Here is a 15,982-nt window from a genome sequence, read left to right on the forward strand (position 1 = left end):
GTCTTTTAGAAGAAATGAGAATACATTAACTTTGGTGTTCCTTAGTTACAACATTTGCTTGCGTATTCAACAATACAAGTCTGTTTAATAAATGGATAAATGAATGAATGAATGAATGAACAAGGCAATTAATGAACTGATGATTCAGTTTTTGTACACTAAACCCACAGGAGTTAAGTAACATGCCTTCTTAACCACAGAGCTGGGGGTTTTATTATAAGCCCACAGAGAGAAGTCCTAGGATGGACAGATGGGACTCTGGTCCTCCTCAAGTCACACGTGAAGCCCTACCTCTGGGTCGGGGACATCTGCCAAATTATGCCCCTCTCTGCCCAGCCCACACTACTTCAGTGGAACTGAAGGAACATGCAATCATGCAGCTGTAGAACCACGGAGGCTGTGAGGTTGGGTGGTGGCTGATGGTGTGAGAAAACAAGTGCTGAAGAAGGAACGTGGTGTGAGAAGATGTGGGCTCAAGTCTTGGATCAAATACCTCCCAGTACATCACCTACCCTCTCTGAACCTCAGTTTCTCCATCTAAAATGAGGATAACAAGATCTCATTTGGCGGATTGTGAGGATTAGACGAAGAATGCACATATATATACTTTCTAAACCATGAACTCTCTCAATTTACAGACCTAAGAATACAGAAGGTTAGAAGGTCAGAGGACAGGCAAAATGTAGTGGCTCAGGTCATCAGCTACCCATTCCTTGGCAAAGGTCAGTGACAGAAGATCTTTCACTGACCCAGCTGTCTGATACCTCAGCACCCCCTTCCTTGCTCCCTCCCCTCTAGTCACACACTGAGAGCTGAGAAGTTGTGCAGCCTCAGCCTGAGGTGCTGTGTCATGCTCCAGCACTTGTCATCCCCCCTGTGTACAGGAGGAGAATGAGAGGTGACACCTGGAGCTGAGGTGGGAAGCAGGAGCTGCCTTCAGGGACTACTACAGAAGCGATGTCAAGAAGTGTGGAGAGGGAGCTGTGCCAGGCAAAGCACCAGCCTGGGTCAAAAGGCACAGTTCCAACTCCTGGATCTGCCATCAAGAAGCAGCTGATCTTACACTGAGCACTTACCCTGCATGCTAGACAATTCACATCTAAAGCCTGATCTGCCTGCCTCCCTGGGTTGGCATTATAACAACTGGTATTTATTGGTATTTCACTGCTTCTAAGACCCTAACAGTTGTAAGATGCCCCATGATTTCCTTCTTAGTGAAGAAAGAAGGAAAAATGCTGTCGATGAAACTATATGATGTCATTATCGTAAGAGATAGGCTGATGTTGAAGATGCTCCAGCTTGAGAAATGTGCATTGCAGAAGCCATGCAATGTGGTACATGAGGGCGCTGTGTGAGCGTAAGACTAAATCTGATGATCCATCCCTGTGGGATAGAACCACAACCCTCAGCACCCTCAGCACAAATCTCAAGAGTGTCAAGCCCCTCCCATGGAGCACATTCACATGCCAATTAAAGGGAGAAGGAAATCAGTAGGTGTAGAAAGAAGATGGACAGTCTTATTGGTTCAGATGGACAGCAGTGGCCTTTTGGCAAAGTCTGAAGAGCCGCTAAGAATGGGATATTGGAGGGCTGAGTAGGGAAAGAACAAAGAGGACAAGTAACTTGGCTTAGAGTTCACCACCTGTGCCCACTCATGTGCACCCCCACACATGCAGGAGAGGACACAGAGGTCCTTCCTGGCCATGTTACAACAGAAGGACCCCGCTGACTCCTACAGATCTGTTCCTCAGGCCACATGGCAACCCTAACAGGAAGGCAGTGCTTACAGCTTCCATCAGTCTCAGTCTTCTCTCCTCCTGTCAGAGTCCACTCCTCCTCCTTCCCACACGTTCTCGCTCCCAGACCCCACACCAGAATGGTGGATTCTCCTTTAGAAGCACTTCAACCTGTCACAATGCCTCTTAAAATGTGACAGCCCAAAGATGTACATTGGAGCACTTCTAATAATTAATCACAATAGCCCAAACCAGAAAGCAATCTAGGTGTCAAATAATTGTAAAAACGGAGAAATGCACATCTTCTATGTATATCCATTTAATAAATTGCTTTTTTACCAAAATATGGAGTAACATGTACTATGCCCATACTATGTTCAGAAAAGGCAGCAAAATTACAAACACTGAAAAGAAAGCTTCCTTAGCATTAAAAGGGTTGGAAGGAAACACCACAAAACAATAAGAACTTTTCTTAATCCGTGAACTGCTTTTTTCGTTTGACTTTCCAGTATTTTACCTATTTTCTTTAATGGACACTTAATAGCTTAAAATAAAAATAAACGGACTAGATGAGAAATTTCAAATGGCCTCTGAATATAAAATTCAGCAGGACCAAGAATTCACACAATCCTAACATATAATACACATGCGTAATAGTATTTTTCTTCCAGACAGAATCACATTTCTAAATGACTCAGATTCTCTTTTATACCTTTCACTATATAGTATGTATTACTTATTTTAGGGACATTAAAAATATCGCCAAGCTATTATCAAAAAGTCAAAAGATAACAAGCATTGCTGAAGATGTGGAAAAAAGGCAGCCCCTGTGCACTGCGAGTGGGAATACAAATTGGTACAGCCACGATAGAAAACAGTACAGAGGTTCCTCAAAAAATTAAAAATAGAAATACCATGAATGCAGCAATCCCACTTCTGAGTATATATCCAAAGGAAATAAAATCACTATCTTGAAGAGATACTTACACCCCCACATTCATTGCAGCATTATTCACAATAGCCAAGATATGACAACATCCTAAATGTCCACTGATGGATGAATGGATAAAGAAATACACACATGTGTGCGTGCGCGTGCGTGCACAGACACACACACACGCACGCACACACACACACACACACACGCGCACAATGGAATGTTATGTAGCCTCAAAAAAAAAAAAAAAGGAAGTAAGGAAACCCTGCCATTTGTAATGACATAGATAAACATGGAGGGCATTATGCTAAGTGAAATAATTTACTAAAAAGAAAGATACATAGTGCATGATTTCACTTACATGTAGAGTCTTAAAGAAAAAATCAGACTCACAGTAACAGAGAAATGAATGGTGGTTACTAGGTATTGGGGGTGAGGGAGACATTGGTCAAAGAGTACAAACTGTCATCTATTGATGAGTAAGTCCTGGAGACCCAATGTGCATCATGGTGACTGTAGTTGATAACAATGTATTATACACCTGAAATCTGCTGAGAGAGTAGAACTCAAGTACTCTCAACACACACACAAATCAGGTAACTATGAGAGATGATGGAGAAGTTAATTAGCCTGATTGTGGTAATCATTGTGCAATGTATATCAAAACATCACATTGCACACCTTAAATACACACAATTTTTGTCAATCATACCTCAATAAAGCTGAAAAAAATAAAACATAAAACACATTGCCCAGGTGTGCTGCATCGTCTATGACCATGCACTTCTGAAACACTATGTACAAATTATCTTTATACACTAAATCATACTTAAAATTCAGTAGAAGTTTCTTTTAGAAGAGTAACCTTCAGAAAATCCTTTTGTAAGGCAACAGATGTTTTTAAACATCGTTGTCATTGTCTCTACCTATTTATCTGTTCCCTATATTGAGGGGTTGGCTGCTTATGAGCTCCATTCGAACATTCCAGTCCTTTACACCTTTGACTTTTTTCTCTTTCTCGTGCTCACAATTGGTGTGAAGGTTAAAAGTATAAGTGTTATGTCTATTCCACAAGATAATGAGTAGACGTGAACATTCTCAAGCTCTTGTTCTCCTCAGACTTTATTGACTTCCACTCCTCTGTTCTGTGGAAAATAATTTCCTCTTTGCTCCCCCTCCTTTTGGTCAATCATAATGGTGGCTCCTAGTGCCCCCCTCCTCACTTTTCTACTACATTCTCTTCTTTCCCACACAGATTTGAGCTACTGTCTGACAAGCATCTGGGTGTGGTGATTTCCACACCCCTTGCTGTCATACCCACACAGGACATGGGCACCCCCATCAGGCCTGGACCACTTCCCTTTCATACAGGAACCGAAAACCACCTGACACAAAGCCCAGTGAGACATACCTACTATCACCAGTCCTAAGGTCCATCACGTATGCTGCTGACGGTGCTGGACAGGCCCCAATAGAGGTATACTATACTCATTTTCAAAAAAACGATGTATCAAGTATTCAAATAAATCTACTGCCAATAAATACATGCTGCCTATGACAGTGCATGTGCAACAATTTAGTACTGCGTATCAAACATTTTAATGTGATTCAATTTTATACCTCCTCACATTAATAAATCTGCAAATCATAAAAAATTCTGTTTTCAGGACACAAGTCTCAATTCTCAGTTAAGTAAATATCCTTGGGGTTCTTCTCCAATGTTCAAAGAAAAACTGCACTTTGGGCCCAGCTTTTGGGGGTGCCCCTCAGGCTATGGCAAGCTGCTTGCTTTAGTAAAAGACTCACTGGGATATATGTGTCCAGCACTAGCCAAGCACAGAATGGAAAACCGGAAGCGGGAGCAGCCACACCTTGGTTCTATAACCTCTGTAGAATACCACATGCATCTCCGCAGAGTACCCATACTCCCCTGCAGGTGGGTTACCTATGGTCTAGCCCCATGGGGAATCTTGTCCTTGAACTTTTTTCCTCTGTCCCTATTCCATGGGCTGCTGCCTTCCCACCCTTGAGTTCCTTGCACCAGCCACTTCATGACAACATAGGTGTATCTTCACACCCAAAAAAAAAAAAAAGACAGGAAGAAGACTCACCCACTGAGGACCACGATGAAATCCATGACATTCCAGCCATTGCGGAGGTACGAGCCCTTATGGAAGATGAACCCCAGGGCCACAATTTTGATACCAGCTTCAAAGCAAAAGATCCCAATGAAATATGGTTCTGTCTTCTCCTGTGGGATGAGGAGCAGAGGTGCCGGTAAGGCAGGGAATATACTTCATCAGATTCAGACAAAGGCACATCCTGGGCACCCCCTCCACTTTGACCAGTACTGTCTCCTACAGGACGGCTGGACATCTGCCCTGGGCCAGCCCCATGTACAGGTGGGAAGGACTTAGGGAGTGCACAGGAGCAAGGGAAGGCTCAGGAAAGCCAGCTGCAGAAATGGATGGATGTAGGGGTAACACCAAGGCCAGGCTTCTTCCCAGGGGCATAACTGATGCTTCTAGCTTTGCCTTGAAGGGGGTGGCTTTTCCATCGCTGATCTTCACTTACATTGGAAGCTCAAGGGTTCTCATCTGCTAGTAATCGGGCTGGAGCCACTTATCCACACATTTGGAGTTTAAGCAATTAATTTGCCCTCTCTAGGGGGAATACATCAGACATATGAATCATTGCTTTAAGGTGAATATGGACATAAGATCTAGGAAGTTCACCACCGTGAACGCACATAGGCTTTGAGATCCCTCAGCCTCTCTTTTCTACCCTCCCTTCTCCCTCTCACTTCAAAAGTCCCTTAGAAAGGGGAGCGAACTGAACGGCCCTTGTGCCCCCCCTTCCATCTTGTCTGGCTTCCATGCAGTGTATACACAAGTGTTTGTGATGCCCTGAGAATTTCCTGGGAGCAGGAGTTATAAAGGTCAGTCCTCTCGTCCTTATACAGCCCAATGGGATCTGTCACGAGCTTGTCCCTCGGCAAAGAACAAACTCCTCACAGAACTGTAGGTTCACAGAACTGTAGGTGGGAGGGGGCCAGGAGATGAAGCAAAGGAGAAGAAACCAGGGAAGGGAAGGACAGGGGGAAGATGAGAAGGAAGGAGGCACATACCAGTCTACGGGACATCGGGGTCTTGTCATCCTCAGGAAGATGCTGTTCCAGGGCCAAGACAATGCAGTTGGCAATGATGGTGGCCAAAATCATGTACTCAAACGGCGTAGGAAAGGTGAAGTTAAGGAACAGATTCACCAAAGAGACAGGGATGCAGCCTCCAAGATGGCTGTACACATAAATACACAAAATTCATCAAAATCCATGTTATGTCTGCACAGTCTGCAAGATCTAGATCAGCAAACAGGCAGGCAAGGCAGTGGATGGTCCTTAGCATGGGAACCCATAACCATTTCTGACTGGGCTCTAAACACAAAGCATCTTGTCCAAGAAAAGGAAGAATGTAGCCAATAAATAATACAGTTAGACATACGGTTGATACTTCAGATACTTTGTGAATTCAATGACATATCCGGGAATTAAGCAGGGCTGAAAATGGAAACAGAAAGAAGGGAAGAAGAAACACTGATGTTGTGGCAGGCTGTTCTTCCCAGGCTTCAAACCACTGCACTGTACGATGATGCTTCAGCAAGGATCCAGCTGTGGCTGTCCATTGCTGCCTCTGGGCATCACGTCTGGGGTCTCCTCCTCTAGAACCTCTGCTCAACTGAGTGGAAGAGCCCTTGGAAGAAGAACAATTCTCTCCATGTGAGCTCTCTTCTATTTCAATATCCAATCCAGAAAAATATTTAATGGGGTCAGGAGAAGCTTGCCTTGTCCCACCTTATTTTCTCCTAAGTTTCTACATGGATAGCAAACAGAGACACACATCATGAGTCTGAATCCAGGACAGTGAAGTCAAGGCATCTAAAAACCAAAGTACAAATGAATGGCTAATGGATTCAGGCTTTTTTGTGTTCCATTTTTCTGAAGACCGATGAGGGGGCTCCCTGGGCCTCTCTGAAAGACAGGACTATGATTCAAGAGCCTGCATCCTGCCTATCCTGAAGAAAGGTTGTGTCACAAGCCCTGGGAGAGTTAGAAGGAGGACTGTTACCAGAGAGAGAGGGAATCACCAGTTTCCGGAGTCAAGTGATTCTAAACATTGGATTTCATTCCATAACTGTTGTTGTAACAAACACAAGTGAGTTGTTGCCACTGGTCTTACCAAGCAACCTATGCTCTGGCAGATTCTAGCATCCAGGCAGGAAAAAAGAGTAGATCTGGCCAAGTGGGGACAAGGCAAGGGACCATGCTCCTTATCTCCCCACATATCCAGGCCTCCGGTGTAGCATGTAGGGCCTTGACCTTCCCTAGGGAGTACAAGTCATAAACATGCCCCAGATGCATCCTCATCCCTGCCATGGTATGTTAGTGCCCATCAGTGGTAGGTAGACATTCAGGGTGTCTGTGAGGAAGGGCAGGGCACAGGGCACCTACAGGCAGAGGTGCGTGTGCTGTGCGAGGAGCTGTGGGCTGCCGTGGTGCAGGAATGGGAGACTGCAGTTGGTGAGGCAGCCAGCTGCATCTGAGCCTCCAGACATTTTCATCATACTCAGCAGTGTCCAGGGCCTTCTCCTCCCCAAGACTATGCACCCCTAAGTCACCGCCCACTCTTCTGCAGCTGGCCATCCTTCCTTCCCACACACCCCCAGTTCATCCAAGACCCGTACTCTAGGGACAGCTCTGCTGGCTTTGGCTGCTCTGTGGCTCTGCCCCCAGATCTGAAAACTGGATGGGCTCAGAGGACCTCAGAGCCAGCACCCCGCCTCCCACATGCCACTGTGTCTGTTTAACCCTCCCAGTCAGAGGGAAATCTAACCTCAGGGATCGTCCCTCAGCACACCCAGCCATTCCTCCTCACGCAGTCTCTCTGGGAACCAAAGTAGGCCCCTGAGAGCTAAACATGCCAGCAGACACACTCCACAGATGCCCGGCTAGCGTGCATGCCCACTTTCTTGGGACAAGCCCCACCCACAACCTACCTAGGGCCCCCAGTACCCACTGATCACAAAGGGGGTTCTCTTCACTCCCATCACGGGCTCTGGCCCAGAGCTCCAACCAAGTGTAGAGCGACCAGGGATCACTCTGTCCAGAGACAGTGTGGGACCTGCTGTCCCATAAGCCCTCTGAAGAGGCTAGCTGGTCCTGGGCCACCCAAGATCCCCCAGAACCAAGGGGCAGAATGAAGATGGGAGTGCCAGGAAGTGGTCGCTGAGGCACCCAGGCCTTTTCCTGAGAACATGCCTACCAGTCACGGACACACGTCATGCCGACCAGTCACGACAACAGAAGTTGAGGGCATTTAGGGCAGTGTTCCTAAAATGCAGCCCACGGGATACGAGCACTACAGGAACTTGCAATCACATCAATGAGGGAAAGCCGGAATTCAGGAAAGCGAGCAGGTGTCCTCCCAGCAGGACTTCCTGGAGCCTTTTGCACGACTGTACTATTGTAAACAGCGTGCACCGCCTCCCCCAAAGGGGGTGAGAATGGTACACAGCATTCCCTGACTCGCTCCACTGTATCATCCTTCTATCAGAACATCTCTCTTGGGAATGGTGTCGGAGGAACGTATTTGGGGAGCTCAGACACAAAGGGCATATCTCACTGCCGGTCCCCAGGTGTGAGGAGGAGGGCCGGTGCTCCGGCAGGAGTGACACTAGTGCCTCTGCCACCTCTCACCTCATCCTTGTTCCCAGCAAAACTGTTCACAAAGTGTGAGGCTCAGCTACCCTTCACCATGGCCGGAAGTGCCCTGAGCAAGTTCACAAAAGCTGCCCAAAAGGTCCAAGGAGCCCAGCAAGTGACCTGGGAAGCAGGGCTGGGGACCACGATGCTCTCACTCAAGCGGCCCACATCAGGAGCTCTCCTGGGTCTGCTTGGGTTCCAGGATTGCTTTCTGGGATTCGGGCTTCTTCCCCTGAAAACCTTAAAGTGATAACCACAGACTTAAAAGTTCATGAGCTCATAGTTGCTGACTTGCAGGCACAACAGGTCATGGCGGCTATGTGCCCCCAGGCCTCTCTACCCCACAATACTCCCTTGGACTGTCGCAGCCCCTCTGTGGCCCCCACTCCTTGTTCCCTGCTTCCACACCTGTGTTTCTCTAGCCAGATCACCTAAGCATACAACTCCCTGCAAGGACCTTTAAGCTCACCTAGTCCAGAATGACCAGTGGCAGATATAGGAGGCTTCTGAGAAACACAGGAAGGTGTGGCCATCACACCCCAGAACGCCCCAGGGTGTTTGGGGCAGGAGAAAGGCTCTTGGCTCCAGGTGCTAAGGAACCAAACTTCCTGTGACTGGCCAGATATCTGGATGGCTGGGAATTCATGAGGTCTCAACTAATAGCACTGCCTAAAGCCCTGGAGGCTACAATCAAAGCAGGAAGGTTTGGTAATGCATTGCTTCTGAGAACACCCCACTGCCACGCCCTCCCCCATCCAAATCCTCTGCCTACAGTCTGATGTCTAAGGACGCATGCAGAGCAGCAATCCTTTGGCTTGAAATTTTGAAGGCCATCTGGGTGGCTCAGTCAGTTGAGCGTCTGACTTCGGCTCAGATCATGATCTCACAGTTCTAGGGTTCAAGCCCCACATTGGGCTCTGTGCTGACAGTGCAGAGCCTGCTTTGGATTCTCTGTCTCCCTGTCTCTCTGCCCCTCCCTGACATGTAGCTTACACACACGTTCTCTCTCTCTTAACAATAAACATTAAAAAAAAATTTTTAAAGAAAGAAATTTTGAAAACTATTTAAATGCACATATCCTCAGAAGTGATATCCCTTTGGGCATTACAGATCATCTCAACCTCAGGATGAATTCATGTTTGGGGCAATTAAGAATCTGAGGTGAGATTTTGCTGCAGAAGAGGGGAGACTATGGGAATCCTGTGTATCTGTGGACTACATGACAGAAAGGATGGTGACTGGGAAATTTGGGGAGAGAAGAACAGGAGAGAACATCCAGTTCCATCTGAGGCCCAGTCACTCTCCCTTCCAGCTCTTTCCTTTCCCCCCTCCTGTCCCCCTCTTTCTGAAGAAAGCATGAAGAATGGGCACCTATATCTTGGTGCTTTTGCCTCCACCTGCAATGGCCTTTCTCCTCTTTTCTGGTCATATGTCAAGAGCAAGCTAAAATATCACCTTGTTTGTGAAGGTTTCTCTCTGTGCCCCACTACTCCTTTACACTGTATGACTTTATCATCTCTCCTCATAGTTTCCTTCCCCCAGAAACTGCACCTTGAAAGCAAGGACGTGCTCTTGTTTACCTCTCCACGGGGCAGTGCTTACCAGAGCCCCTGGTACACAGTAGGAGCAGACTCCGTGTTAAACGCAGGCATGAATGAACGGGAGCCAGCCCCTAGAGCGGCAGCTCCATGGAGGAGCCATCACAGAGACTGCAGGGTAGTCACTCACTCTGGCTCAGGCCCGGGCTCCAGCTTACCCCCACCCTTGGGAGCTGACTCAGAGCTGCCGCTCCCATGGCTTCTCCTTTACCATCATAACTTCAAGCCAAATAAGCGTGGCTCTAAGGCTTGAGGCTCTGCTACATCTCCAAAGGGAAGAGCCTGGATGGCAAATAACAGCCCATAGGCCAAGGGAATGCACCTCAGGCTAGACAAAGACGTGACCGGGAAAGGTCAAAGGAAGCTCCATGTTGCCAAGGCCTCAAAGAACAAGGCCCTTCATGAGACAGTAATGGAAGTCGGTCCAGGACTCTTGATTCCTTCTGCCCAGGAACTCAGTGGCTCCCATTACATTCTGTGCTTGACACCAAACACATTTTGCAGAACAGTATCTCTCCCTGGTGTCCAGCTATAGACAGAGATCCTGAATAAATGGAATTATCAGGGCAGTGAGGTGTGGGAGCCTTAGGGCAGGAGCTTTGCCTGTATTATTCACCTCTGGAACCCTGGTGTCCACCACATGGTAAGCACCCAATAACTGCTTTCTAATTAATTAATAAATTAATCAGTTGATTAGTGAATTGCACAGAGAAACCAGAGCCAGAGGTATCCTTGCAAAAGGTATCTCACACTTTCTCCACACCGTGTACCCACTTGAACTTTCTGTACTATATATTATGTATACACATTAACTATTCAAAAATAGAAAGCAGCATGCATAGAAGATCCCTTGAATGTAACAAGAGTTTTGAAAAAGAAGCAAAGAAAAAAATCTGTCATACTAGAAGGATAATGAGCTTTCTTGGGGTACAAGGGGTATTTCCACTTTCTTCCTTACTCCTTTATGTACTGTCTTGAGAGCTATAAGTATGTATTAATTTAGAATTATAAAATCAATCAAAGCTATAGGTATTTTGAAAAAAAAAAAAACAAAACAACACAAAAACACCATTCCAACCTGAGGGTCATGGAAATCAATGCAAGATTTCCAAGAGGATCTAATGCAGGAGGACAAAGGGACCAGATCCAACGAGGAAATGGCCATGGCAGTACCTTGAGCCCTGCCAAGATACCTCCTATCCCTTACCTATATCACTATCTGCTCACTATGGGCCTCATTTCATCATCTTCTCTGGCAATCTCCCCAAACACCCCTTCACTCTGAGCCCCTTAATGAGGACCTGTGCCATTCCATCTCTCCCTTTCCCGTCTAGCAGCTTCAAGACAATCATTAGGGAAATGATAAAAATAGGTTTGCTTATTGATTTATCTCCTTTACCCAACGCTCCTTCCTTCCAACGGTTGACTTGTTTCCTTAGCAACACAGCTAATTTGAGCAGCGCTACTTGGCCTGCACACCTACCATTTGTTCATTTCCTTCCTGAAGGCACAGAAAGCCAGGGCAAGGAAGAGGGCTGCCCTATAGGCCACAGTTGTGGTGCTGGCCCTGCTCATCAACAGAGCCCTGGGGACCTGGCCTGGGAGATGAGCCACCTTCTGCCCAGAGCAGCAGAGCTTCCCCTGTCAGCCCCTCTCAGGGGTAGTTTTATGGACTGGGAGGGCCTTGTAGACAAGACTGGGAGAGACTTAGGCTCAAGGAGCACACCTGGGGAATCCCAGGGGAAACATGCATCTCCACTACCATCAGGATGCTGACCCTAGATCTCCTCTGCTCTCAGCTGTGTCCTCTCAGAGCTATGGCATCAAAGCACACTAAGGAGACTGAATATACTCACAGAGGCTGAGAGGCCACCAGGGACAGACTGCTGTGCTCTCTCCCCGACTCCAGGCCTAATGAAGATTGCACTTTTGTGGGGAGCAGTCTGTGGCCACTCATGCACTTCCTGTAAACTCCTGGGAGAGTCTAGAATAGCCCACAGACTCAGAGAAGGCTTGTCTCAGCCTCCTTTACCCATTTCCACCTCTCACCCCAGGCCCAGAACACTCTCCCTGAAAGATCTATTTCTTTTTCCTCCCTCCCATCCCAGCTGCCTATTTTTTGGAGGTATAATTCTAAGAAATGAAAGAGTCTCATAAGATGACCTGGGCCATTCTAAACAAGTTGGATGTTGACTCAAAGACAGTCATAGGGAAGGGTTACTGCCTAGTCTGTGATTCCCTCAAGAACTACACCAAATAGACATTTTAAACATGAACAATAATGAAATGCAGCTATCCAAGGCTTTCCCACTACTTTCTATGACCAAAATCAGAATCTTCCTTGAGACCTACAATGCAATGGAGAAACGTAGCTTGGTAATAGGAAACCAGAGCCAGGGTTCCCACTGTAAAATCTGCCCCAACATGGTACTCACAGCAGGGAAAATCACCACCATCCATTCCCAAGGAACCAAACATGAAATACAAAAGGATCAAAGTCTAAAACCATCCATGAATATAAAATCCTTTGAAAACCATAAGGTGCTACACAAATGCACAGTCATTTTTATTATCCTACTAAATCACTCTTTAAGCATCTGCTGTGGTTCTAAAGCTTTGGGATAAGCAACTGTTAGTGGTCACAGCCTCCGGGAGTGGGCTGGCTGGCTGCAGCCAGGAGCTGACACTGAAGAGACCAACTGCAATAAAGGATTTAAAAAAAAAAAAAAATATGGTAATGGGCCTCCGGGAAGAGAGCAAAGACATTTGGCCCAGAACCTCCTGGGAATATGGAAAGCACATCCAAACACCAGTCCCCAGAGCAGGATTTATGAAGCTGATGGCTCTGATGCAATCTCTCCCAGTGATTAGAAGGGGCATTAATCACACCCAAGGCCAGCGCTAAGAACAGGAGGGATTGAACCATCACAGAAGTTCGGCTCCAGCTCCCACAGACCCTGATGGAAATACAGTGAGATCATGCTGGTGAGATCACATCCCCCTTGCCTGGGCTGCTGAGAACGATACATCTGTCCTGGAGGGACCAGTAATACTGAAGAGACAGATTTCATGTCTCAAACCCAGACATGGCTAGAGCCACCATAATTATTTCCACAGAGGGTGTCTGCACCCCTCATATTCTTCAGCCCTTCTAGAGGCTGATATTCTCATAGGAATATGCCATGCATACAGGTCTTCAACCTTTCAGATTGAAAAGAAAATTAAATCCCACTCTGTTAAAACAGGCCTGAGGCCATCTCCCTTTGTGGAAGGATGCCTCGCTTTTTGTCCAGATCATGGTAGGAAGTAGGAGCGAGTATGAGACAAAAAGATGGAGATCCAAGAGGGCCTCCTGAGGCCTTTCAGCAAGCTTTCTCCACCATACCTCTTCCCACGCAGGGGAAAGGCCAGGTTAAGAGGTAAGCTGAAGTCCAAGGAACCTGGCTCGGAGGCTAATGTGCTCCTGGCTCGGCTCCTTCCAGACTTACTTGCACTTGCTCCTGTGGCTGACCTAGCAGGACAGTGTAGCCCAAAAACCAATCCAGAAAAGGAAATAGGCAGAGGGATTGTATTCCTTGGGGTTCTGATGGCTATAGATGAATTTTTCAATTTTTAATCATCTAAACTTATCAATGTATAAACCACCCTCATCTATGGAGGAAGTCACACCTTCAATTCCATTTCCATCTCTTTTCTCAGTTCTTAATTTTAGGTTTCCCTTCCTGGGCTGATCAATAGAGGGCAGACCACGCACTGCCACCAAAGGGCAGGAGAGCTAACCCCCCCTGGGCTTCTTCATGTGACAGTTAGCAGTGCACAGGGTGCAAATTTGGAAAATCACACTGTATTCCCTCCTCCTTTCCTACCCCCATGTCAGGAGAAATGCACTGTTAACAAACAGAAAAATGAGGTGGAAGGCTCTGTGTACTTCATGTCATCCCATTTCATTATCTCATTGCTTTCCTTATTGCAGTTTTTCTCACCACCCAACTTTGTCTTAAAAAAAAAAAAAAGATCAGATTGAAAAACCAAACCCCTTTTCTTTTTTTAAAACAAAACAAAACAAAAATGTATCATGTGACTTCCAGCCTTAACATCAGTTTTTTAACTTTGGTTTCCATGGTGGTGGGATGCAACCTGCCATCACCATGACAACAGCTGCTTCTGTTCAAATTCACCATCTGACAGGCAGTCCTGAACATACATACACACCTCTCCCATTCTCGATCTCTCTCTCTCTCTCTCTCTCTCTCTCTCTCTCTCTCTGTCAAGAACATGGAGATGCCATTACACCTACTCTGAAAGACTTAAATCCTAATGAATGAAAGACAAAGAAAGCAATGTTGACAACACAGCAAAGAGGCAGAGACCCCCTCTCCCAAAAGGCTCTCTCTTGCTGGCACAGTCCCACTGCTCTCTTATGGAGAGGGTCAGTGGACTCAGTTACTCAACAAAAAAGATCCCTAGCACTAACCTTTCAATGTTGGCTGTGAAGGAAGCCACATTCAACCTTCCATTGCTTTTAGACCAAAGAATTCTCATCTGACTCCTGTATCCCTGCCTCTATACATAATGAGTGAAAAGAAGTTCACATTATTGCTAATTTGGTTAACCAATACTGAGCTCTGTTCCAGACTCATCTGGGCCCCAATTCCAAGAGAATAGGGAGTGGAATTTCTGAGGAATTAAGACAGCACCCGCTTTCCTCCTCCTTTTGCCTCAGTTTCAGTCAGGTGGATATATCTTAACAATTCACTTTTTATGTATCTGACTGAATCCTGGACTCAAAATGCTGTCATTCAACACACAGTTTTGGTGATTAGGGGACAGATGATTGAACACTACAGAAAAGGGAAGAAAGAAAAGGGGAGTATTAAAAGCCTCTGGAAGAAAACAAAACAGCAGTGGGAAGATTACCTGTTTCAGAAACCAAAATCTGTGTTTTGATGACACTCTGACACATTCGACCCCATCAAGAGTTCTGGCAGCAGTGTGCATCAAGGGGAGAAGAATGTGGGCTGCAGCCAGGAACCACACCCAAGACTGTACCCTCCTTCACATCTACACTTGCTTCATGGGGTGATAGGCAGTACTTGAATGTATAAAGAAAATGAAAAGTCTTTTATGAAAGGGTCCAAAGATCATCTGTGAGAGAACACTTGTTTTTCTTTGAAAACCCAGCAACTGTACCCCAGAGTTCAAAGACACACACTGAGCCTCCAAATCACATGAGAAAATGTTAAAGGTACTAAGGGTATACAGCTTGGGAGAGGAAGACTTGAGAGAGACGTCATAGCTGTTTTCAAATATCCGAAGGGCTGACTTATAATGGGGACTTAAACATTGTGTAAGTTATTCCAGAAGGTAAGACCAAGGCCAAAGGGTAGAATACCCATCCAAAGGCATATCTCAGGGAATACAGAGAAGCAACATCACTTTTCCACATGTGAATAGACTGTTTCGTTAAGTAGTAAACTGAATGTTATACTAATAAATGTTTAACAACCAGTCTCTCTAAGTATAGCATTTGCCAATTTCTAGTATAAATATTCTCTCCATAACTAATTTCAAGCTACCAATTTGACATCAATGCACACGGAGGTACAAAGATACAATAAACACCCAAGAGTTGGGGCCGGCCAGTTTGAATACATCATTCACTGTTAAGTTCTATGACTCTGGGAGACCATCAAGGCTATTGAGAAGGAGGTTCCTGTATTTGATAGTAGTCAAGCTGGATCAACCCTTGTTGCTAACAAGGGGTTAACAAATGGGTAGGAAGCAAGGTCAATGCATCTTCAGTTACTTGCTCAAGGGCCTCCTGGGTCAGATGACTCACTCTGTCCATGAGCTTCAACTTGCCCAATTAGCTAGTCCTGCATTCATGAAGTTTGGAAAATCACCCTTATCACAGAAGGCTGGTACCTATGCAGCTGGATGTGTGCCAGAAGCA

General features: G+C 46.1%; 1 protein-coding gene across 8 annotated transcripts in view; it reads right to left on the reverse strand.

Moving 5' to 3' along the window:
• Positions 1-15,982, reverse strand: part of CACNA1E (calcium voltage-gated channel subunit alpha1 E) — a 489,630-nt gene that overhangs the window by 275,937 nt on the left and 197,711 nt on the right. For all 8 annotated transcript variants that reach the window (XM_058701273.1, XM_058701270.1, XM_058701274.1 and 5 more), the window contains exons 4-5: positions 5,801-5,906; positions 4,785-4,924 (exon numbers count right to left, since the gene is read on the reverse strand). In XM_058701273.1, coding sequence (XP_058557256.1) covers positions 4,785-4,924; positions 5,801-5,906 — 246 coding nt within the window. The remainder of the gene's footprint in view (positions 1-4,784; positions 4,925-5,800; positions 5,907-15,982) is intronic.

Source organism: Neofelis nebulosa, chromosome 15 (assembly GCF_028018385.1).
Source record: "Neofelis nebulosa isolate mNeoNeb1 chromosome 15, mNeoNeb1.pri, whole genome shotgun sequence".
In the NCBI taxonomy this organism is placed as follows: domain Eukaryota; kingdom Metazoa; phylum Chordata; class Mammalia; order Carnivora; family Felidae; genus Neofelis; species Neofelis nebulosa.